The sequence below is a fragment of the Oculina patagonica genome, chromosome 7 (genome assembly GCF_052425735.1).
Source record: "Oculina patagonica isolate OP01 chromosome 7, crgOcupat, whole genome shotgun sequence".
Taxonomy (NCBI): Eukaryota; Metazoa; Cnidaria; class Anthozoa; order Scleractinia; family Oculinidae; genus Oculina; species Oculina patagonica.
The window spans coordinates 26043213-26069476 of record NC_135764.1 but is presented as its reverse complement, the minus strand read 5'-3'; the positions used below and the strand labels follow the sequence as shown (position 1 = coordinate 26069476).

Sequence of the window (26264 nt, the reverse complement as noted above, 5' to 3'; positions counted from 1 at the left end):
CTAAAGATTGAAGAAATCAAGCAATTGGAAATAATTATACTCAAATCTGGGTTAGACAACCAATTAAAAGTTCAATAAAAGTCATACATTGCATAGTATTCGCGGTTTACCTGCTGTTATAAGAAAACATACCGTTTAGCTTAAGCGAAAAAGGATGGAGTCTAGGTTGTGGAACAACCAAGCAGGGAAGTAACAGAGTATTAATACATGCGGAGTATCAGTGTTAGCTTCAACATTTACAAAACCTACACTTCAGAGACAAGGAACATTTTAAGTGAAGGTGGAAACTTGAGTTAAACTTCCTTTGACCTTGAAATTGCAAAATCTGTTCTAAAGATTGAAGAAAGCAAACAATGGGAAATAATACTCCCATCTATGTTAAACGATCAATTAAAAAGTTCAATAAAAATCATACGTGGTTTACGCGCTTTTGTAAGAAAACATCCCGTTCAGCTAAAGCAAAGAAGGATGGAGTCTAGGTTGTGGAACAATCAAGCAAAAAAGGAACAGAGTATCAATCCATGGCTTTCAGTGCTAGCTTCAACATTGACAACACTTCCATTTCAGCGACAGCGGAAATTATCGAAAATTATCGTGGAAACTAGAGGATGACTTCCTTTGACCTTGAAATTAATCTTCAACATTTACAATCCTTCTGCTTAAGTGACAGCGGAAGTTTTAGTTCAGTATAAATCGGCAACAACAAGACAACAGTCAAATTTAATACGGCAAGTGAAAGTGGAATCTTCTGTCCCCTTGAAAAGACTAACCACAAGAAAGCCTAGTTCCTGCTATCACAGCTAGCACAATGGTATGTGTGGTGGTTTAGTATTTTTGATAGACATTAGCAATCCATTGATGAATATTTTTCTTATTCTTAATCTTTAGGCTTACAAGGCTGCGGTATTGTTTCTGTTTCTGGTCTCCATGGCTTTGTTCTCTGTACCTTCGTCCTCAGCCATGCCAACTGGTAAGTAAAACCTGCATGTCTGTTTGTTACTAAACGTTTCCATATTTTTAGCAATATAACTGTCATAGCTCGTTTACATCAAGGACACTAGAACTGAAACAAAATGAATGAGGGCTTTGTTTCAAGGCAGACCCTGGTAAGACAATTTGCCTGTAGGAACGGAAATCTGACTTATAGTAAATGATACACTTCAAGCAGTAAAGGATAAAACTCAATCCGAATAACGACAACTGCATTGTGATTATTTTCACCAAAGTAATTCCAAGGGGACAGAATATTAAGGCTGGTTAAGAGATTAACAAGAAGCTTTGGAAAATGGATTCCTTTACAAGGAGAGTGGCACAAACAAATTATTTTGTTTGATTTAATAAACGATCGCTTTCACAAGTGTATCGACTACTTACTATCTAGATAAGGAGACTGAGATTATCTCTTTGTAAGCTTTTGCTAGCCCACCATGTTAATTTCCGTCCACAAAATGGTGTCCATTAGTTTTAAAAGAATCGAGGGAAGCAAAAATCGCATGATTTAAAGCCGCATATCGTGTTTGTTTCCATGTGTAAATAGGTCTGTGTGGCTTGTGGGTGGGTTAACGCTTGTCTGGCTATGAAAAAAAAGTGGATGGAAAGGTCTTGAACTCTTGTAAAGGTTGGGGAAAGAACGAGCTTTGAGCACTGAGTCTTTAGAAAGTAATACTGACACTAACTGCCTTGAATTTCTGTCTAATTAGCACAATCGCCAAGTACCACTTCTGTGGATGTGGCATTTATTATTGATTCTTCGGGCAGCATTGGGGCAACGAACTACCAGTACCAGAAGAACTTTGTCAAGGCAGTAGCGAAGAGTTTCGGCGTAGCGCCAGGCAAGAGTCGAGCAGCTATGGTTCTTTTCGGTAACTCAGCTTCAGTAAAGGCTCGATTTGGACAGTATACGACAATGGAGGAGTTCGGGAGAGCTGTTGACGCTCTACCTTACGAGAGTGGTATGACGCGAATCGACAAAGCGCTGGATGTAGTAGCCACGGAGATCTTCCCAGAAGCCAGAGCGGACGTGCCAAAGATTGCCCTGCTAATAACTGACGGGATGCAGACCCAAACAGCCGACGCCAAAGGCTTGAAAGAAGCCTCAGAGCCATTGCCAAGGGCAGGCGTTTATGTTCTAGCCGTGGGTATTGGCAGTGGTGTTGACGCATCTCAACTACGACTGGTAACGGAGTCTGACGACGACGTTATGGTGGCCAATGACTTCCAAGACCTGCTGCTCAAAGTTGACAATATAAAAAGCAAGGCCACCGACTTGAAACCATTCCACCAACTAAAAAACATGCCGCACAGTAAGTATTATAGTACGAAAATGACTCTGAAGAACATCGCGCTGCAGTACTTTATGCTTTTGCATCATATTGTGTTAATAGCAAAGCAGACTATTATCCTCCAGACGAAGATCTATTGTTCTAACTTTATCATCTTTCTTGCACATCATGGAGAGATTTTCAAAATTGAAGAATACTTTGCTTGAGATAAGAACAATTTAGAAATGCATCTAAAATATAAAATGAAGGAAACGTTTACAAGTTCTTACGTAGTTTAGATAAATAGCTTTATTATTATTATTCTGCAGCCATACCTTTATTTATTTATTTATTTGTTTATCAAACTTATTTATACATGCTTATTTTATTTATCAAACTGCAGAATTAACTGTGCACAATTGCATGTGAGATACCATAAAACTCATTCCTTTACAAGCTCCTCCCTGTTCAGTATCTACTGCTCTCTCGAATCAATACCGTGATAGACGTTACTCGTGTGGATCTGCACTGATAAAGGGATTTCCTCTAAACGTTGGCACTCCAATAACACTGATTTTTTTATACCAATTTGCATGTTACGAAGCAAAAACTCTTTTTTGTGACTATCTTTTTAGCTTTCTCGTTTATTAAGGAAATTTGCAGTGGTCCGTTTTATACATTCAAACAGAACTTTTTAGGGTTTTTTTGTTAAAGGTTGCTGTTTAACCTCTTTATTAACAATATACCTTTCTCTTTTGAAGAAACTTCATCTGATCCCTAGCCTTTGTCTTACCAAAGTGCGCAAAACTAAATTCTTTTTTATAATAATGCGGACGATCTAGTGATATTATCAAGATCCTAAAACAGTTTGCAAAATTGCCTGTTATCTTCATGTTGCAATTCATAGATGTTTTAACTTTTGTCTCTTTACGATTGATACTTAAAAGTATCAATCGTAAAAAGACAAAAGTTATCATCTATCAAAAACGAGCAAAAAGATGTGCTGTTTATAGTTTTTATATCAACAATTAAATCAAGTTGTTCAGAACTGCACTCATTTGGGAACATTAATCTCTTCCATAGAAACTTTTCCTTAGCTCTTGACAAATTGAAAGAGAACAGTGAAATCTGGGAAGTATATACCAAACCTGATTCAAGTATTGGGAAAGTTCACAGATTAAAAGAGTTCACCATATCTCTAATACTGTAAACGTTACTTATTAGAAGTAAGCAGTAAGGCATCAAATGTAGCTTGCAGAGCTGAACTTGGGAGGTTTCCCTAATCAAAAAGTAATTAATTACACCTTATACCTCCACAACAAGGAAAATGACTCTTCATATCATCTGGTCTTCATAACAACAGCAACAATAGTTTTTATTCTAATGTTTTGAGGATGTCTGAATTTTACTACTTTCGTGACTGATGCTAAACACTACGTAAGTCTTATGCAACAAAGGTATATTTCACATACTATCCGAAACTCCAAGAAATTAGAATTCTTTAACAATTTTAAGGACGAACATCCGCCTTTCTGTTATTTGGATCTTAAAAAAAAAAACTAAACAGCAGGAAAGAATAAGTGACAATTAGAATAGGTTATCATAAACTTTTGATTGAAACTGGCAGATATGATCAAATCACAAGGGATAATAGACTCTGCCCTTCCCATGGATTGAACCAAATTGAACATAAAATTCATTTACTTTTCCATTGTTCTAAATACTTTAGTTTTAGAGATGAATTTTACAAAAATAGAGAATCACATACCACATATTTCACATTATTATTCAACACATGCGCGCGCTGCCCATATATGGTCAAAATGTTAACGATATCTGTCATCCGTACATAACAGATATCCTGCGGTATACGTAGGTTGCGAAGATTCGTCCGAAATCTTGTAAAGCGCTGCATAATTACAGTTTTTCTTTCTGCAAAATGTGTTTCGTTGACAATTTGTCGAATAATAAAACAATTATCCTGCTCAATCTTGCGGAATATCGTCTGATTTTAGCCAACTCGGCCTACGGCCTCGTCGGCTAAGTATCAGGCGATATTCCGCGCGATTTCGCAGGATAATTGTTAAATAACCTCCTATACAAGCCACCAGAAATAATCAACCATCTTCTATTTAATGAAAATGATGTAACACATCTATAATTGCTCTTTTTTCCTATTACATGATGATGATTGTTATAAGTTTCACTTTAGTTAAGTTCTATTCTTTATCAATACTGTATTTTTTTATAGTCATGCTAAAAAGGCTTGTTGTTGTTTTTGTATCTTACCATATGGGGAGAGCACTGAAATCAATTTCTTTCATCATTATTTCCTTTAGGTGAAGGTCCTATGAATTCGTTCCCTCTTTGCCAGCACAGTGTTCCTCCACTTCAGTGCAATCCAATCGACTGGGTCTTTATTATAAAAATTCATGTGGTAGGCAGGCGTTATACCACAGTCTCCTGTCAGTTGGATCCTAAAAGTAATAGAGTCTTAGATTGTGGATCCGTTCCTGTTGGCTCATCTTCACCCTCTTTGATTTGCTTTGACGTGGCATGTCCATAAGCATTTGCTATGACTGGTTTTGTCTAAGATATCGCCACTTTACCGAGATATCTGTTTGTTTTTGTTTAGGACTCTTATTAACTGGTTTTAACTGATTTAAGTTAGCCTTGAACGGTAAATGAAGAAATAACAAGTAACAAGTATGCTAGGACGAACAATCATCGTTTCATAGACTAAAACAATATACTGTGCAATTAAGAAATCTCCAATCTGTATGAATCAGTTATACAATAAATTACATTATAAACGGTAACGGAAAGTTTCTTTCATTTACTCCATCACTATTATATAGAAACCATGAATCGCAATTCCATAAATAGAATGTTCACAGCCCTCTATTTTTTTCGTATTTTTTTTCATTTTCTCGTATTTTGTTTCTCGATCGTCGAACGCAGGGAAAGAATCCCAAAAGAGCTGGACGCCAGCGTAAAACGGGAGGCACGAGGAGGTTTGGGGAGAAAGGATGGAGAAAAATATTTTTCTTTCGCTCGCTTAGCTCGACCCCGTCCCCACCCCCCTTGCAGTTCCTTGCGTTTTGCACTCGCGCTCGCTTCGCTCGCTGTTTCTCTCGCGTTTTTTTACCGGGGCAAGCACCGGTCATAAAATGCTGCCCGCTACCTCCGTTTTTTTTAACGTCTCGTTTCCAGGGCACCGCTTTCCGCTTTTACAAAATCGTTGCCATAGTAATTTTACTTGCTCAGATGTATCGCTGGCTCAGTTGAATTCTTATTCGCCATTTTGCCAAAAGCACGAGGCAATGGAGGGCATTCAAGACAAAGATTTTAACTTTTTGGGGAACGACAAGCTTGAAAGTCTTCTAAATTACTTGCTTTCGGCTCGAAAGTTAATTATAAAATGCCTAGAGCCGGCTGGAGCCCTTAATGCTCTCAGTTTTATTTTGGAATCCTCGTTACACCGATTCAGGAAAACACGGGCGTTTCTTGAGAGCTAGGGCTCAGTGGCCTTTAAAAGGCTTAAGTGTAATACTCCATAATTTTCGAGCTTTTTTAAAAGTTCGCGGACACCGTACCTCACCGATTTCGCTGAAATTTGGCATGCAGTCTTGTTTTAGGGTCCTAACTACCAAATGGATATTAAAAAGTTTCAATTCTTTTTATTTTGGAAAATGTCGAGAAGGCCGATTTGAAGCGTCCGTGACGGCCCGCCAACATGGCGGATCGAAGGTGTTCTTGTTACTTCGACACTGAACCTGCCGTCACAGTTTCTCGATCATACTTGGTATAGATATAAAGAACTATCTTTCTTCTTTCTATATATCAAAATAGATTCGGCAAATGTTGAGTTTGGATGATCAACGGCCAAGAAGTTCGAAGGTATGTTAACGATGTTTTGAACAGTCTCAAATTTACTACAAAATGAAAGGCTTATAACTCCACTGTTATCTCGATTTAGAACAAGCCATTTACCATGAACAAAGCTTGTTCATTGGTGAATTGATTCCATTAATAAAAAAATTGGGGAAATGTAACCGTTAAGAATAAAAAATTATGGAACCTCTAGTAAATTGGCCATTTCAGCGCCATTTCAGCGGATCAGCTCATACAACAGAAAATAATCGGGAGAAACATGAAAGGGTTACAGTCGTTTATAATAAGCAGTTTTCAGGTATTCTTTGCTTATCTTAAACAAATACATAATCTTTGCCAAAGATATGGCGATTTTTGAGCGTACGATCGTTTCTCCAAATTTTTATGTCGGCAACTTTATTTTATTTGTTGTCGAGATTATACGCTGTTGTTATTCAATATTCGTTTCACAAGAACTTCTGTTGCTCGCATTTCTCAAATCACTGTTTAAGAAATTGCCCATTCCGTAACAGGGTCATCCTTACTTTTTCTTTAAAAATTACTAGGAAAGCAAGAATGTCATAGAACGGTTTTATACTAGTGAAAATACCTGTCAGACATAACTTCAACTGTTTGTGTTATCTGGCTGTTTTCACAAATATGCAAATTAAGGAATTCTTAAAGTGCCTATCTTTAACTATTTCACGCTTAAAGATTCCTCTAAATCTTTTCGCCTACCTTTTTGCCAAACGAAGTTTTGTATCTCCAGGCAGAATGCTCGTTATCAGCAATGAAAGTCGAAGAGATACAGAAGCTCGAGTAAAATTCTAACTGCTGTGAAATGAACATCGTTTGAGCTTGACGTGTATTTGTAGATTGCGCTCGAGCTCCGTTAATTAAGTTTATTCATTTGGCGATCAGATAAAAATCAATGAATGATCAGAGTTATTAAAGTCCATTTCTAAGCACGAGAGACACGGAAGTTTGTTTCAGAAGCATTTATGCATAGAAATACCGGTTTATTTTTGAGCGGTAAATCTGCATTTATAATAGCTGGGAGTTTGGGGTGTTTTTTGGTGTTGTTTTTTTTTTAGGGGGCTCGGGGGGGGGGGGGAGGGGGGTGTGGAAGTGGTGCCTTCGTATCCTCTTTTGTTCTTTTACACAGTGGCCTGAATTTGGAACAGTTCGGGGAATGGATTATCAATTACTCTTCGTTATGCCATGTCACCCCTTAATGTGGGAGCGCCGCGCCTCAATTCACGATAAAAAATTTATGGCCGCCCGGTCCATTTATGTAGTTCTCCGCCAGGTCTCTCAATAGGCAGGTTACGAGCCTAGTGGCCCATCAGGCCGGAGCTCATACCGGTTTCCCAAACGTGAAGCGACAACGAGTATTTTTTACTCCACCCGGATGGGATGCTATTCCATTGCAGGGTTACCTCCCTTCCCGAAAAGCTTAAGATTGACTGGTAATCATTTTTACGCCTGGGTAAGGAAAGGGACTCTGGGAGTTGAGAGGCTTTCCAAAGAACTTAACGCATTGTCCCCCAAAATCTCTATCCAGGACTGTTTGGTCCAGAGTCCAGCGCAGTGACCATTATTAGGCCATCACGCTCCCCAACCGTGTAAGAAAGTGCAAAAATCTGCTTGTATAAGCCCTGGGGTTGTACAGTTTGGTACGAAATGTGGGCTTTTAAATGTGGTAGGTCTTATATTCGTGGTTGGGGTGCGGTGGCTTAAAGCGAAATTAAAAAACTTCTTGTTTTCTGAAAAACGTTTTTATAAACTGATTTGAATTACATTAATGAATTAAAGGGACAGTGTCACCAAGATTTAATAAAATTTAAAACTCTCAAGACGGTAACCTGGTAGGAAAAAAGTGGCCTTAAACTTTGACAGTTGACTTGGAAGAAATATATGGGCCTTGAATTGGGAGGGCTTATGAGAGAAAAGGATAAAAAGGGGAATTTCACAGAATCTGCTCAACTGCGTACTCTCGAGCAGCTTTCATATATAGTTTATATTATAGTGTATTTTTAACTAAATTTTGTAATTTTAGATTGTTAGATTTTTAGCATTATTTTAAGTTCTTGATTGTATTTTATATTAGAGGGCCACTGGTTTGTCAGTTTTTTACTGTTATGTGTTAACCCTCTATAAATAAAGTTGATTATTATTATTATTATTATTATTATTATTATTATTATTATTATTATTATTATTATTATTATTATTTCATTTATCTGGCCACTGTCTTTTTTCTCTCTCAGGTTTTAGTAAGGCCAGACCGCTATGAGTGGATTAACAATTCATATTAACCCTTTTTTTGAGATTTTTAAATCCCGGTTCGAGCTTTGGGGGGATATTGCGTTGAGTTCTTCGGAAAGCCTTTGTACTATCATACCGTATTTACTCGAATAAGCGCCGTCCCCGAATAAGCGCCGCCCTCGAATAAGCGCCGCATTTCGGACAAAAAAGTTATTAAGCGCCGCCCCCGGCGCCGCAGTCCCGATGCGGCGCTTATTCAAGGAAATCTGTTTAACTAGAAACAGAACTACAAAGCAACTCTTAAACAAACTTGGACATTTCTTTCCATCAAAAGTGACGTTCTGCAGTTCAAAATGCTTGTTTTACCGGTCAGTTTTTCTATTGAACATTCTTCAGTACAATCTTCAGCAAGAGACGACTTTTGGCAATCAGGGGACCCTATTTTAATAAATGTAAAGGATTAGATTCTTTGTGGCGTCAAACTTTTTAATAAGCGCCGCCCTCAAATAAGCGCCGCCCTCGAATAAGCGCCGCACTGGTGGCGTAAAAATTTAATAAGCGCCGCGGCGCTTATTCGAGTAATTACGGTAGTCCCTTTCTTCACCTAGGTCGGCGATAAGGACATACGTGATGTAAGTCATGACGTATCACGAGAAGTGTCCTTATGGAGAGGTTCGACTTTAATAAAAAAAAAAGTCCGAGATAACAAAAACAGCCAAGTTCTCACCTGCTTTTTTTTGTAAAAAATCTGGACGAAAAACATTTGTATCTTTTAACTTGCCCTAAAAAGAATTGATTCGAAATTCATTTCAAATCAATGAGGAAAATGTGTTAGCTTAACTGTTATTATGTTGTTCTTGCCGCGGGTAAGCCACGCCTTCTTCGAACACGATAATTACTGATGACACAAACGTAAAGTCATGTTCATTTCAAAATCAGCTCGCATTATGCTTATTAACAGATGAGCTCTTTTGTTCAACATTCAGACCACTGTGTCAGAGATCTAAAGAGGATTCGGAGGCACCACTTCCACCCCCCTCCCCCCGCCTTCCTACAACAACACCAAAAAAAAACCAAACTCCCAGCTATTATAAATGCAGATTTACCGCTAGAAGCCGAGTATTTTTTAACCGCGTCAGTCAATAATAAACCGGTATTTCTATCCATAAATGCTTCTGAAACAAACTTCCGTGTCTCTCGTGCTTAGAAATGGACTTTCATAACTCTGATCATTCATTGATTTTTATCTGATCGCCAAATGAATAAACTTAATTAACACATTTAAAAGCCCACATTTCCAGGGCTTATACAAGCAGATTTTTGAATTGCACTTTCTTACACGGTTGGGGAGCGTGATGGCCTAAATAATGGTCACTGCGCTGGACTCTGGACCAAACAGTCCTGGATAGAGCTTTTGGGGGACAATGCGTTAAGTTCTTTGGAAAGCCTCTCAACTCCCAGAGTCCCTTTCCTTACCCAGGTGTAAAAATGATTACCAGTCAATCTTTAGCTTTTCGGGAAGGGAGGTAACCCTGCGATGGAATAGCATCCCATCCGGGTGGAGTAAAAATACTCGTTGTCGCTTCACGTTGCGGAAACCGGTATGAGCTCCGGCCTGATGGGCCACTAGGCTCGTAACCTGCCTATTGAGAGACCTGGCGGAGAACAACATAAATGGACCGGGCGGCCATAAAATTTTTATCGTGAATTGAGGCGCGGCGCTCCCACATTAAGGGGTGACATGGCATAACGAGGAGTAATTGATAATCCATTCCCCGAACTGTTCCAAATTCAGGCCACTGTGTAAAAGAACAAAAGAGGATACGAAGGCACCACTTCCACACCCCCCCCCCCCCCCGAGCCCCCTTAAAAAAAAAACAACACCAAAAAACACCCCAAACTCCCAGCTATTATAAATGCAGATTTACCGCTCAAAAATAAACCGGTATTTCTATGCATAAATGCTTCTGAAACAAACTTCCGTGTCTCTCGTGCTTAGAAATGGACTTTAATAACTCTGATCATTCATTGATTTTTATCTGATCGCCAAATGAATAAACTTAATTAACGGAGCTCGAGCGCAATCTATAAATACACGTCAAGCTCAAACGATGTTCATTTCACAGCAGTTAGAATTTTACTCGAGCTTCTGTATCTCTTCGACTTTCATTGCTGATAACGAGCATTCTGCCTGGAGACACAAAACTTCGTTTGGCAAAAAGGTAGGCGAAAAGATTTAGAGGAATCTTTAAGCGTGAAATAGTTAAAGATAGGCACTTTAAGAATTCCTTAATTTGCATATTTGTGAAAACAGCCAGATAACACAAACAGTTGAAGTTATGTCTGACAGGTATTTTCACTAGTATAAAACCGTTCTATGACATTCTTGCTTTCCTAGTAATTTTTAAAGAAAAAGTAAGGATGACCTTGTTACGGAATGGGCAATTTCTTAAACAGTGATTTGAGAAATGCGAGTAACAGAAGTTCTTGTGAAACGGATATTGAATAACAACAGCGTATAATCTCGACAACAAATAAAATAAAGTTGCCGACATAAAAATTTGGAGAAACGATCGTACGCTCAAAAATCGCCATATCTTTGGCAAAGATTATGTATTTGTTTAAGATAAGCAAAGAATACCTGAAAACTGCTTATTATAAACGACTGTAACCCTTTCATGTTTCTCCCGATTATTTTCTGTTAAATGAGCTGATCCGCTGAAATGGCGCTGAAATGGCCAATTTACTAGAGGTTCCATAATTTTTTATTCTTAACGGTTACATTTCCCCAATTTTTTTATTAATGGAATCAATTCACCAATGAACAAGCTTTGTTCATGGTAAATGGCTAGTTCTAAATCGAGATAACAGTGGAGTTATTAGCCTTTCATTTTGTAGTAAATTTGAGACTGTTCAAAACATCGTTAACATACCTTCGAACTTCTTGGCCGTTGATCATCCAAACTCAACATTTGCCGAATCTATTTTGATATATAGAAAGAAGAAAGATAGTTCTTTATAACTATGCCAAGTATGATCGAGAAACTGTGACGGCAGGTTCAGTGTCGAAGTAACAAGAACACCTTCGATTCGCCATGTTGGCGAGCCGTCACGGACGCTTCAAATCGGCCTTCTCGATATTTTCCAAAATAAAAAGAATTGAAACTTTTTAATATACATTTGGTAGTTAGGACCCTAAAACAAGACTGCATGCCAAATTTCAACGAAATCGGTGAGGTACGGTGTCCGGAGAAAGTTCGAATCTTAGAGACTATGACGATTAAAGTTTATAACAGCGTGTGGGACACATTTCGAGTCAGAAGAAATTAAAAATAATTTCCTTCATCACAAGCCATAAATCTTGATCCTTATAAGTTAAGGAGCGAGTTTAAGACCAGAAACAGATCAAGAAATCTTTCGAAAGGTTTGCTTTTATTAAAACTTCGTTCCCTATCAAAAAAGTAGACAAATAAACGGAAAGTGTCCGGACCAGGGGCTGTCCAGACCAAGAGCCACATACTGTACAGCCTGCACAAGAAAACTTATAGATCGCACACGAACGAAAACCTGTAGGGTTGGGATCCTTAACCCTAAAGAAAGCTTTTTAATAAACTGGGTTAACACTAACCGCAGGCCTAAGTCGATGCAAATGGTTTCAGCTACTTTCTGTAAACTCAGATAATTAGTAAAAATCACCAGTGAAGGGTTTTTTTTAACAAAAATGGACACGAGTAATAAGGAAATTAATGACAATCAGTTGTCCAGTGCCATCATCATCATCATCATCATCATCACCTTTATTTACACACGATAGAGTTTAAAGCATAATGCTTGTGGGGTCGTGTATACTAAAAGAAACAAATATATTTCTAAATTACTACTAAATACTTATATACTAAATTGGATCGTAACTAATATAAAAATAATTAATTACATAACAATTAATAACATTTAAAGTCATTGTAATGCCTAGGGAGTGACTGAACCGACTGAGCATTGAAATTAAGCTCCTTAATGTAATTGTCATTTTTCACTTTTCGATAGAAAACCGAAAATTGGGATCCTGTATTATACGACGAAACAGCATTCCATAGGATGGCCCCCTATGTCCAATTGATTTTTTTACAAAGTATGAATTAAATCTAGGGACCACGATGTTATTGTTTCTTCTGAGGCTGTAAGAAATCCTGGCTTTTTTCGCTAAGTTTGACAATGCAGCTGGTGCTTCACCGTTTACCACCCTGTAAAATAGTTTAATTATCCGGAGTTTGTATAAGTAGTTTAGTGTGCTCCATTTCGTGTACTGGTAGACTTCAGCGGATGGCATATCGTGGGGCAAGTTGTAAATCACTCTGGCCGCCCTACAATAGAGCACTTCCAAAGAATTTAGTTGCTCTGCATTAACACAACCGCCCCAGACGACAAGACCATAAAGAACTGCCGGCAGCATGACCTTAAAGTACAAATCCAGAAGGGCGTCTCTCCTTAAGAACGAACTCCTCTTTAAGAGGTTCAATTTGTTCACAAAATTCTTTTTTACATCTGTAAGATGATGTGACCAGGCCAGCCGGTCATCGATAGTGACGCCCAAAAGGCGAGTGTGTCTCACCCAGTCTATTCGATAATCTCCGATAATGACCGAATTTAGAGGACCGATATGCGGCGCGGTTTTCTCATCAGAAGCATTGCTTCGCACTTTGGCGAGTGGGGAGTTAAAGGAGAAGTCCACTCCAGAATGGCCATTTATTTTCTTTACGCCAATAAAAAGTTTATACAAAGATATGTTATTCACCAAAATTTCAGCCTCCAACGCGCGCCATAACCCTACGAAATCTTTCTTTGAAGTAGCCCAAAACTCGACAACTGAACGCCGCCATTTTGGAGCCTGGTAATGTATGCGTGACGTCAAAGAGCTCAGCCTGAAGTTTAGCGGGAAAATTTTAATAGTCGAAACTCCTTGTTTCTTTGTAGTGGCGTTTGTTTGTCAAAATACAAATGAGATACAAAAATCTTTTCGCCGTCTTTCAATATCTAAAAGAAAAATTACTCAACTGATAAGAATGGGTAGGGACGAAAAATACTGCCAAAGCGAACACAAATATTTGTGTGTTCCGAAAGCTATACGGGAGACGGCTTTGAAGAAGATCACAGATACAGTCTCCTACGTGAAAATACCCACACACAAAAAAGAAAGAGCCAGACGCAATACCAACCAATGATGCGTTTATGTTATTTCACTTTTTAGTTGATTTCAGGGAGGACTTTTAATCAACCAGAGAAACTCTTCTTGATCAAATATTAGATCACAACTCCCAAAGTGAACTTTATGTCATTTTTGTAGTTGACTGACTGAGCTAGAAATGTTTGAATTATTTCATTTTAGATCAAGCAAAACTTTAACTTAACTTATAACTTGTTTGTATCTTTTTCTCTGTCTTTTTCTCCTTCTATATTTATTTACATGTACAACCCAGTCATTGCATCCAAAATTTTTAACAACTTAGCCCGTTTTGTTATTTCTATTCTGAGAAGTGTTGTTGCCAATTTAAGTCAATTTTTGTTCATGCTGTAATTATTTGCCGTCGTCGTATTTGCTCGATTAAACGCGGGTCACCGATTAAACTCCGGCTTCGTATTAATAAACGTCGGGTCAAAAATGCTAACTTTTAAATAAACGCCGGGGACGTTTGATCGAGGTCCCGGCGTTTATTTGCGGTCGAGCAAACAAGTAAATGTATTCTCTTAAATAGCACTGCTACGACAAACTGGTACGGTTTGCTTCTTTGGTAATTTTTTTATAATGTTCAAGGAAAGTCCGACGTAAAATAACTAGGATGGATGCTGTAAACAAAATGAAACAGCAATGTTCGCGTTCGTTTTGTCATGACTAAGGCACTGTTGTTTATAACAGTGAACGTTTATAACTGCGGAGGACGTTGGCGACATTGCCGTTTATGGACTCATTGGTTGTTTATGTTCTGCAGTTCGGTTTGTAACAAATCTTGATTGCAACATGCACGTGCCGTATGCAATACTGTTACTTTGGTAAAAATCATCCTCAGAGACCCAAGAGCAATTTGTCTGCCGGGACGACGAGAAAAATCGTGGTTCTCGGGACTGAAAAAATTACAGAAAATTGCACTTCGTTAATAAACACCGGACCCCGCCAAGTTTGAAATAAACGCCGGAGGTGTTTGATTTGAGAAAACACGGTAAGCAAAATGACTAACCTCCATTCTTTCCTTATTCTTTCGCCTCCTTTCGCTTGCATGTCGTTTGAAGGGAGTTACAGAAGGAGATTTCTTAAAAATGGTTTATAGTTGCGTCTGGCTTTTTCTATTTTTTGTGGGTATTTCCACGCAGGAGACTGCATCTCTGATCTACTTTGAAGCAGTCTTCCACATAGTTTTCGGAACACACAAATATTTTTGTCCGCTTTTGAGCATTTTTATTGTTCTTTTAAATATCGGAAGACGGTAAAAATAAACACCTCTTTTGTATTTCTTGGAGCTCTGTGTGAGCAAAATGGTGCTGCACAAACAGGCATTTTGACAAACAAAAGCCAATACAAAGAAATAAGGAGTTTCGAGTATTAAAATTTTCCCGCTAAACTTCAGGCTGAGCTCTTTGACGTCACGCATACATTACCAGCTCCAAGATGTCAAGATGTCAAGATGTCAAGATGTCAAGATGTCAAGATTGTCAAGTTTTGGGCTACTTCAAAGAAAGATTTCGTAGGGTTATAGCGCCCGTTGGAGGCTGAAATTTTGGTGAATAACATATCTTTGTATAAACTTTTTATTGGCGTAAAGAAAATAAATGGCCATTCTGGAGTGAACTTCTCCTTTAAAGAGTTCTCTTGGCACCAGTTGTTCAGTTCAGATAGTGCTTTATTTAGAGAAGCAACAGCGCAATCAAGAGTGTCACCGATGCAATAAACGGTGGTGTCATCCGCGTACATAAAGACAGAGCCAGAAGGAACTGCATTAGGCAGGTCGTTGGTGTACAAGGCGAACAGCGTGGGGCCCAATACTGACCCTTGAGGGATGCCACATGTGACATTTAACACAGTTGAGTGCTGGTCGTTTACCATCGCGTGCCAACGAGAACGTCAAGAAAAGGTATATCTCGGCTTAATCTTCACATGGGAGGAAGTGGCCTTAAAATATACTGTTTGTTAAAATACGGAAAAAAATTCGAACATCAACTGAACATGAACATGAACTGTTGCTGCGCACAGTTGAAAAAAGGTAAGGGCCTGTTTACATGATTCCGGAATGACTTTCATTCCGGAACGAGTTCATTCCATCCCCATACATTTCTCTGTATCTGTTTACATGATACCGAGACGAAAGTCAAGTCATTTCGGAATGAGTTCATTCCGGTTTTCATTCCGGAATGAAAGTTTCGTTCTGGAATGACATTTCATTCTGGTATCATGTAAACGCAGAACGAATTCCGTTCCGAGAAGAAACCGCAACTCATGAAACCGCATACGGAAGCCACAGTTTGAATTCAGAGTGAAAAAACGTAATAGCATTTACTGTTTAGCCCAAACAAGCAGCTCTATGGTCAAATTGCTCATTGAAATTGCAGATACGGCCATTAATGGGCACAAAAACATGTTTGCGCGAAACATGCGCCATCTTGTTTTGATCTCGCGCGAAACATGCGCCACCTTGTTTTGATCTCGCGCGAAAATCGCGCACGTGAAAATGCCTTTGGTTGAACCGCTCGACTCTGTCATGTAAATGCAGAACGAACTTCATTCCGGAACGAGTTTCGTTCTGGAATGAAAGTCATTCCGGAATCATGTAAACAGGCCCTAAGAGCTGAACATGAACTGATGCTGCGTGCAGTATGTACGTTGCCAAATGGGCAGAAACTTATACACGTGAGCATCGCCCTCCGTACTCTATATTGTTTATTACTGCTAGTCGAGCCATTTTATCGGGCCTGTTCCACAAAAAGTTGTAGATGATAGTATTAAGTTGCTTAATAAATGCCTCTGGAGTAGCCTATAACTAACTGGAGTAGCCTATAAGTACAAATAACTAACCGGATAATCGAATCGCGATTATGTGGCAACGCTGGGCCTAAAAAAGTTCTAGGCGATTAAAAATATGAACATATCCCGCTCTCTGTGATATTTTTATTCTTTCCTGTTATATAGGAAATACAACACTGTAAATAGAATATAAAACAGTAAAAAATTAGCCTGTTTCAAGTTAAGCTTAGATTGTGGAGAAAACAAGCGAAATAAGGAGGTGCAGAAAAGGGAAATAACCGTCGGGTATTACGCTGACTTTCCCTTGTTTACCACAATCTGAAATTGCTAGAATAAAAATCAAGCTATATCCTAAAGGCTTATTTAAAGGCATGACTGCAGCAGAGTATTGAGATAGCCTGCGAACAGGCTCGCGTAAATTGGGGCCTCGCGCCAGTGAGGGCTCGGTAATTCACTCGCAAGCTCGCTCGATCTGGCAGCTTCGCCGCTCGCGTGTAACGCCCCTGAAGTTTCTTGATACACTTTTTTCCGAACCATGCCTAGCCTGTGTACAGAGCGGGAAGGCTGTACACAGGCGAAACCATACCTAATTATTTTCAATAAGCGTTTTTTTAACACGGATCAATGTGTATGAAATTACACCAGTTGTTGGTATTAACCTAAAATTTTGTGTAAAAGAAATCGAAATCAGGAAAAAAAAATGAAAATTTGCGAGAGCCGGATTGGTTATAAAAAAGCTAATACATAACTATAACTTAAGGTGATTCCATTGAAAAGAATTTGATATCAAAATCCTTTAAAACTTCGCACAGTTGTTAATTACAACAAGTACATCAAAAAAATGAAATAAAAAGAGGGGGTCACCATGCTTGTTTTTGCGCTCAGAACTATAGTTTATGAGTACTTTGCTAGTTTATAAAAGCAATATCAAAAACCTAGCCTTGGTTGAGAGGCGCTCATAACATGCAGAATTTTTTTGGTAGAATTAGAATATGAATATCTTCCTTAAGTGACACAACAATGTTAAAGTAAAACGCCGATATTTTGCCGAGAAAAGCAAAAGTAATGGAACAAAAGGGCTATTGAAGCATCTATACGCTTCAATTGAAAAACGTAAAACCGGATCTTTTAGGAAGATTCAATGAGAATATTTCAAAATCGGGAAATCAAAAATCCTTAGAACTTAGATATATAATAGAGAGTCGTTTTTTCTTTAAAATTATGCAATAAAAAAGGAGGTCACCATGCTCGTTAAAACGAAAACGACCATTAATTTCCCTGTCGAGCTTCTCCTCTTAGAAACCCCGTAATGTTCTGTGTGCACACGCGCTCGTGCGCGCGCTAGATGACGCAAATATTATGCGCAGAAAGGATGCACAATGCAATTCACTGGAATCACCTTAAGCTAAGGTGTATTACAAATAAAATATACAAATCTAGTTTGCAGTTGCTTTCAGTATATATAACCCTTTCAAAGAACTCCTAAACAGTCAAACTCTCCCTACTAACACTATACGAAATGTACTGACAACAGTTAACAGAATTTGTGTGTTAACTAAAGGGCTTCCTTAGTTGTTAGTTCTCTGTTACAAAGCAATATATTCATGAGAGCCGGCGTTCCCATCAGCTCCTTCGTTTTCCTTGACCTCAGACTTTACTTCCGGCTGAGCAACTTTTACTTCCGGCTCGGAGTTGCTAGCAAATGCTTGGTGACTTATGCCAGCTTTCGGTCCTTTTCTTTTTGCGCCTGCCGCTTGCCCAGATTGCGCTAACATCTCCATCCTAATCTCACTCCCAGTTGCCCATTTCACCCGTCTCCGCAAGGCGAAGAAGTAAACGACAAAGGCTCCTATTAAGAGGCCAACGATGGAAGCAAGGACAGCTCCCACTATTTCCAGTCCCCCAATAGTTTTGCCTTTAGCACTCGTTCCAGTTGCACTTGTTGTTTGTTTTGTGGGTTGGATTCCTGCCGACGCTAAAAAAATTGCATAAATTGCATGGCTTAAAGGGACTATGTCACGGATTTTACCAGATTTTTGAACAGCCAAAATTTATATCTGTGTCGCAGGAAACCTTAAAATAATACTCCATTTTTATTAATAATTGCTATATTGGAACACTGAAACTGTTAACGTGCATCTTTGGCTGCGAATGGCTCGGATGAAAACGGATTGTAACTTGAAAAAGTTAGGCTAACGTTTTCAAGTTGTTTCCGCTCGTCATCAAAATATCGATATTTATAGCCGTAGATTGATTTCTATCCACAAATAGGAGTCCATATATACCCGGAGTGTGCAACTTCCATATATTTGCGCAACGGCGTTTTCACAAGCAAAGTTGTTTTTAGCCAAGCCTTTACCGCCAAAATTACTGCTTCTGATGAAGTCAGCTACTACTTTGCCACGAAATACTGAAATCATCACTTGAAATGCTGTCAGAAAACTCTGAAAAAGTTTCCTCGCATGTATCCGATATGCTAACTTCCCAGGTGGATGAGGTACTGCAGTTATGTTTCAACAGTCTATTACGAAATCGATTGTGATTGGCTATCCCAAACCATTTCGAGGGAAAATTGCATCTAAAAATAACTTTACCTGTGAAAACGCTGTTTCATAGCCGCAGTATAAAAGTTGCACGCTCCGGGTAATGGGCTCCTGCCGCAAATTAAGGTTACATCTTCTTTTAGAAGTTCAAAGATAATGTTTTTTATGGGTTAAGTTGCCTACCACTAATTTGAGAACAGTTTAAACCAAAAATCTGCGAAATCCCTGTGACATAGCTCCATAAATAATCGTGAAATACTGTACTTTTAAAGGGAGCTCTCGTTTTTCCGGCCCTCTCAGAATAGTTCAGACAAAAAGGGGGAGGGATCACCTAGACCTCTCCTTCATGAGGTTTCAATACGTATGTTATTGTTTGAAGAATATCAACATGCACATACCTGTTCCTTGGACAGATAGTGTGGGTAAAACGTTTCCAACTGTAGAAGAAAGCGAAGGTGAAGAAGACGGCGATGCACTAGCCAAAACGACAGTTATGAAATTTGACGGAGAGGACGTAACGGGGAGAGGTGTTGACAAAGATGAGGATTGAACTGAAGAAGCTGATTCGCTGCATTTCACATACGGTGTTGACGTGGTAAGATCGAGTACTGCTGAAGATGGTAGACTACTGGTCTGAACTGAAGAAGTAGTGGATTGACTTGACTCCAGAAAGTGTGTTGACGAGGAAAGGGCCTGTGTCGACAAAGATGGTTGACAGCTGGTCTGAACTGAGGTAGCAGCAGATTGACTGGAATCCACTGATGACGTTGAAGGGGAGGAGGTGGGTGTCATTGAAGATGAATTGCTACTGATTGTAAATGTCGTGCTTGTTGACACTGCCGGAAAATGGAGAAATAAACACGATCACATACATGTATGTTAATGGAATCTTTCTTATTAGATACTTTTCCTGACAAACATTTTCAATTTACGCCTGGATAGGACTACAGTTAAATCCCGATAACCCGAGCCTTCAAGGGAAATCGAAAAAAGGTTCAAGTTATCGGAGGTTCGAGCTATCTATCCTGCGTAGCTGGCGCTTTTGTTGGTATCGATAGCCTGCGAGAAGACTCGTGATTGGGAATAAATGCACACGCGGGAGTGGCGAAGTGGCGATAACCCAGTGAGCCTCCTCGCACGCTAAGAAGTTATCGATGGTAAAATTAGAAAGAAAATGAACTGAAGGGGAATTGAAAATGGTTCGCTGGAGCTAGCAGGAGGTTCGTGTTGTCGAGGGTTCGAGTGAACGACATTCAAATGTAGTTTTAAATACAGGATTAACCTGTCCACTTGAACACTCAACTCGGCAAACTATAAAAGAGACTAAACACAAAAGCTACTAAACTGTTTCTTTCTCAAAGAGAAAGAGTGTCTCTAATAGAGAGATCTCCGTATTAGAGAGCAGTCCGTAATAGAGAGGTGTCCGTAATAGAGAGCTGTCCGTAATAGAGAGCTGTCCGTAATAGAGAGGTGTCCCTATTAGAGAGGTTTCCGTAATAGAGAGGTGTCCGTAATAGAGAGCTGTCGGTAATAGAGAGGTTTCCCTATTAGAGAGGTGTCCGTAATAGAGAGGTTTCCGTAATAGAGAGGTGTCCGTAATAGAGAGGTGTCCGTATTAGAGAGTAGTCCGTAATAGAGAGGTGTCCGTAATAGAGCGGTGTCCGTATTAGAGAGCAGTCCGTAATAGAGAGATTTCCGTATTAGAGAGCAGTCCGTAATAGAGATGTGTCTGTAATAGAGAGGTTTCCGTAATAGAGAGGTGTCCGTAATAGAGAGGTGTCCGTATTAGAGAGCTGTCCGTAATAGAGAGGTGTCCGTAATAGAGAGGTGTCCGTATTAGAGAGGTGTTCGTAATAGAGAGCTGTCCGTAATGGAGAGGTGTCCGTTATAGAGAGATCTCCGTATTAGAGAGGTGTCCGTAATAGAGAGCTGTCCGTTATAGAGAGATCTCCGTATTAGAGAGGTGTCCGTAATAGAGAGGTGTCCGTAATAGAGAGGTGTCCGTAATAGAGAGGTGTCCCTAATAGAGAGGTGTCCATATTAGAGAGGTGTCCATATTAGAGAGGTGTCCATATTAGAGAGGTGTCCATATTAGAGAGGTTTGCGTAAGGAGAGTTTCGACTGTACCTAATTCACAACCGTAAAGCTCCATTCGCATTGATATGTGATTATTCCACGCTGTTGGCACAAGTCTTACGGAGCGTGCGAGTATTGGTGGGCTCAAATCGTGGTACACAGGAGTATCGCTGTCTTCATTTGCATCAAATTCCTGAAATTAAATCAATGATGATCACAAGTTTCTGTAAGAATTAAAGATATTCTTGCAGACATAAAAGAATACGAAGAGGCCATTCTGATGCATGCAGTATTTTTGGCACCTAATTGTTAAAACTGAAATTCTATAGGTTTGTCCAAAAGGCAAATAATGCATTACCTTGGATGAATTCTGGCCTGGTTCCATGTAATAGTAAAAGTTTACTCCATCTTCGCTGTACTGCAGCTTGTATTTGGTTACCCATTGGTTGTATGCATTTCTTCCCTGCGTCGCTATCCGTGTTACGTTAGTGTAACTAGTAAGATCGACCTGAATCCATTGGTTTACATCATTTGTTTGAGCTGACCATCCTCCTTCTTTGCCTCCACCTGCCTTGAAGTTCAACCTGCCCTGGATTGCGGCATGATTTGCATCCCATTGTGAAGAGGCTGTGATTTGATCATCTGCGACGAGGCCGCTCTCCATACCAAGAGGTTCTGTGCATGCTGAAAATTTTTTTTATTTAATTAGGATTTAAATGTCGATTCGTGGTATCCGCGTTTGTCTGAGAGAATATTTAAACGCGACTTTATGTAACAGATCTTCATTCATTTATATGTGTACTAATTACACAATCCAATACATGGTCATTAGATGTCCGAATTAGAGAGTTGTCGCTAACAGAGAGGGGTCCGTATTAAAGAGGTGTCCGTAATAGAGAGGTGTCCGTATTAGAGAGGTGTCCGTAATAGAGAGGTATCCGTATTAGATAGGTCACCGTAATAGAGAGATGTCCGTAATAGAGCGGTGTCCGTATGAGAGAGGTGTCCGTTTTATAGCGGTGTCCTTAATAGAGAGGCATCCTTATGTTAGAGGTGCAGTTATAGAGAGGTGTCCTTATTAGAGAGGTGTCCACATTACAGAGTTGTCCGTACTAGGGAGGTGTCCGTATTAGAGAGATGTCCGTTCTAGAGAGGTGTCCGTGTTAGATAGGTGTCCATATTAGAGAGGTGTCCGTAATAGAGAAGTGTCCGTTTTAGAGATTTGTCCGTAATAGAGAGGTGTCCGTATTAGATAGGTGTCCGTAATAGAGAGATGTCCGTATTAGATAGGTGTCCGTAATAGAGAGTTGTCCTTAATAGAGAGGTGTCCGTAATAGAGAGGTGTCCGTATACGAGAGGTGTCCGTATTAGAGAGGTGTCGTTATTAGAGTGGTGTCCGAAATAGGGAGGTTTGCGTATTACAGAAGTCTCCGTAATAGAGAGGTGACAGTTTAAGAGAGGTGTCCGTATTAGAGAGATGTCCGTATTAGATAGTTGTCCGTAATAGAGAGATGTCCGTATTAAAGAGGTGTCCTTATTAGAGAGGTGTCCTTAATAACGGGGTGTCATTATTATAGAGGTGTCCGTAATAGAGAGGTGTCCGTATGAGAGAGATGTTCGTGTTGGAGAGGTGTTCTTATTAGAGAGCTGTCCGTTATAGAGAGGTGTCCTTATTAAAGAGGTGTCCTTATTAGAATGGTGTCCGTAATAAAGAGGTGTCCGTATTATAGAGGTTTCCGTAATAGAGAGGTGTCCTTATAAGAGAGGTGTCTGTAATAGAGAGGTGTCCGTATTAGAGAGGTGTCCGTAATAGAAAGGTGTGCGTATTGGAGAGGTGTCCGTATTTCAGTTGTGTTCGTAATAGAGAATTTTCCGTATAAGAGAGGTGTCCGTAATAGAAAGGTGTCCGTGTTAGAGACGTGTTCGTATCAGAGAGGTGTCTGTATTAGAGAGGTATCCGTAGAGAGGTGTCCTTAAGGTGAGGTTCGACTGTACCTAATTCACAACCGTAAAGCTCCAATCTCATTGATATGTGATTGTTCCACGCTGTTGGCACAAGTCTTACGTAGTGTGCGAGGATTGGTGGGCTTAACTGGTGGTACACAATAGTATCGCTGTCTTGATTTGCATCAAATTCCTGAAATTAAATCAATGATGACCACTAGTTTCTATGTAAATAAAAGATGTTCTTGCAGACATCAAAGAATGCGAAGAGGCCATTCTGATGCATGCAGTATTTTTGGCACCTAATTGTTAAAACTTAAATTATATTGGTTTGTCTAACAGGCAAATAATGCATTACCTTGGTTGAATTCTGGCCTGGTTCCATGTAATAGTAAAAGTTTACTCCATCTTCGCTGTACTGCAGCTTGTATTTGGTTACCCATTGGTTGTATGCATTTCTTCCCTGCGTCGCTATCCGTGTTACGTTATTGTAACTAGTAAGATCGACCTGAATCCATTGGTTTACATCATTTGTTTGAGCTGACCATCCTCCTGCTTTGTCTCTACCTGCCTTGAAGTTCAACCTGCCCTGGATTGCGGCATGATTGGCATCGTATTGTGAAGATGCCGTGATTTGAGCATCTGTGACGAGGCCGCTCTCCATACCAAGGGGTTCTGTGCATGCTGAAAAAGAAATTTATTTATTTTTTTCTTTGTTCGTGAGCGGGCGGTATTCTACAAATCCTGCGATCTGATTGGTTCCGGGAGCGGGCGGTATTCTCCAATCCGGCCCTCGACAGCGGGCGGTATCCGTTGCGAGATGAATCGTCGAGTGTACTTTCCGCGCGAAATCATTTTGCAGCGTTGTACGAACGAACACATGAAAGATTTGCTCAGCAAAATCGAAATAGCCGCTCACCAACTGTTGTAAATGCGAAAAGACAGAATAGAAGTGGAATTAAAGGCCTCGAAGTTCTTCTAAAGGCGAGTGTTGATTTTGTTTATCGACAAATTAAGTTCTAGTTGATAGTTTGTCGAGTTTGTGGTTGTTTGTGCATTTTGCAATCATTTGCACGCCATTTTAATACGATAAGCTGCGCCGGTTTTAAACTTCAATTTTGAGTAAAAACTGTCTTTTTATCGGCCACTTCTTTGCCAAAACAAAACACTAGTTGCCATCATTCAAGAAAATGAGATTCGTTAATTAAAAACAGCCAAAATAATTCTGACAATATTGTGCCGTACGTCCAAGCTTCGCATTTCATTTAGTTTCACTTTCGCACTGTTTATCACAAAATAATTATGCTGGGAATTAACGCAGAGCTTATTAATTCGTTAAATACAAGTGTGTATAGCTATACCGAAACTGTCTTTCCGTCAGATAGTTTTTTTTTTCGGGAAATTCTCAAACTTAGCATCCTGCGAACAGAGTTCTTTATCAAAACATTCATCGGGAAGCCGGAATCGGCGTTTAGTTTTGTCAATGATAATGCTTTGGCTCGATTTTACATTTATGATATATTTACTACTTCAATTTCTTTGATTGAATCTCTTCAGTGTTAATTTAATATGCTGAACCTTTCTGTAAATACGGTTCATTTAATTTATTTCGAACTAAATAACAAACAGCATTTTACACTTTTGCTAACCCGTCGATCGACTCAACATTGAAATTAAATGGCGCGCGTATACAAAAAGAGATTTTGTGACACAATCTTTCTAGGTTTCTTTTAAAAACAAATAAAGTGGGAAAAAAATAAAAACGTTATTCACCAGCCTAGGTCGGTCCGTATTGGGAAAAACTGTGCTCTCGGTCTTGGAACCGCCCTCGGCCTGCGGCCTCGGGCGGTATCCAAGACCTCGGGCACAGTTTTTCCCAATACGGACCTCCCGGCTGGTGAATAACCTATATTTAATTAGGATTGAAATGTCGATTCGAGGTTTCAGCGTTTGTCTGAGGGAATATTTGAACGCGACTTTATGTAACAGATCTTCATTCATTTTTATTTGTACTAATTACAGTAGGTTCGTGAACTACACAATCCAATACACCGTCTTTAAGAAAACTGCGATAAGATCATCTGTATGTGCGACAACCGAGAACACGTTTGGTGCACCATCTGCTACACTCAGGACCAAATGTGTACGACGTTTACAGAGCAAAGTGTCCGTATTAGAGAGGTGTCCGTAATAGAGAGGTGTCCGTAATAGAGAGGTCTCCGTAATAGAGAGGTGTCCGTAATAGAGAGGTGTTCGTATTAGTGAGGTGTCCGTAATAGAGAGGTGTCCTTATTAGAAAGGTGTCCGTAGTAGAGAGGTGTCCGTAATAGAGAGGTGTCCGTATAAGAGAGGTGTCCGTATCAGAGAGGTGTCTGTAATAGAGAGGTGTCTGTAATAGAGAGGTGTCCGTATTAGTGAGGTGTCCGTATCAGAGAGGTGTCTGTAATAGAGAGGTGTCCGTAATAGAGAGGTGTCCGTATTAGAGAGGTGTCCTTATTAGAGAGGTGTCCGTATTAGTGAGGTGTCCGTAATAGAGAGGTGTCCGTAGTAGAGAGGTGTCCGTAATAGAGAGGTGTCCGTATTAGAGAGGTGTCTATATTAGAGAGGTGTCCGTAATAGAGAGGTTTCCGTAATAGAGAGGTGTCCGTAATAGAGAGGTGTCTATATTAGAGAGGTGTCCGTATTAGAGAGGTGTCCGTAGTAGAGAGGTGTCCGTATTAGAGAGGTGTCCGTATTATAACGTCACTTTTATGACTCCACTGACAGCTTGAAGTGTCAGTAACTAAAATGAGGCCCACACTCGTCTTTGAACTGCATCTTAATTGTTAAATATGCAGCATTGAGACACATTGTCTATCAGTTTAACAAATAGATTTTATTTTGCCGTGCGTCTGTTCAGTTATAGACTACAGATGACGACAAAATGTGGTATGAACAAAAAAGTTGCCCACGAGCTGTTACGCGAGTGGGTCACTGATGCTCTTACCACATTTTGACGTCTTCTGTACATGTGATCTATAACTGAACGAACCCACGGCAAAATGAAATCTATTTGTTTTATACAATAACAGAAGATTTCAGTACACTAGCTTCAGTGTAAGCAATGCCGCTACCGATGAGAAAAGTTGTTTTCATTTCACGATAATGTTTTGCGTAACCACAAAGCACTGTTAAACCGATTTAATAAACAGAATTAATAATGGAAAATTAAAACATCAACGAAAAAAGTAACCTTTATTCCATTTGAAAAGTTGTTTAAATCTGTAAACTTTAAACTTTAATAGCGTCTCA

General features: G+C 39.5%; 2 protein-coding genes across 2 annotated transcripts in view; one reads left to right on the top strand and one right to left on the bottom strand.

Annotated features, from left to right (window-relative positions):
* The window catches only part of LOC144659326 (uncharacterized), a 114378-nt gene extending 90729 nt beyond the window's left edge, over nucleotides 1–23649 (bottom strand). Inside the window, exons 1-4 of the mRNA XM_078519740.1 lie at nucleotides 23332–23649; nucleotides 23025–23166; nucleotides 21388–21713; nucleotides 21081–21222 (exon numbers count right to left, since the gene is read on the bottom strand). Of these exons, the coding sequence (XP_078375866.1) occupies nucleotides 21081–21222; nucleotides 21388–21713; nucleotides 23025–23166; nucleotides 23332–23637 (916 nt within the window). The 5' untranslated portion in view covers nucleotides 23638–23649. The remainder of the gene's footprint in view (nucleotides 1–21080; nucleotides 21223–21387; nucleotides 21714–23024; nucleotides 23167–23331) is intronic.
* On the top strand, nucleotides 727–5080 carry LOC144660506 (cuticlin-6-like). Its single transcript, XM_078521162.1, has 4 exons — nucleotides 727–811; nucleotides 889–970; nucleotides 1701–2303; nucleotides 4601–5080. The coding sequence occupies exons 1-4, from the start codon at nucleotides 809–811 to the stop codon at nucleotides 4825–4827; spliced, it is 915 nt and encodes a 304-aa protein (XP_078377288.1). The 5' UTR covers nucleotides 727–808; the 3' UTR covers nucleotides 4828–5080.
* Nucleotides 23650–26264: the final 2615 nt, after the last annotated feature.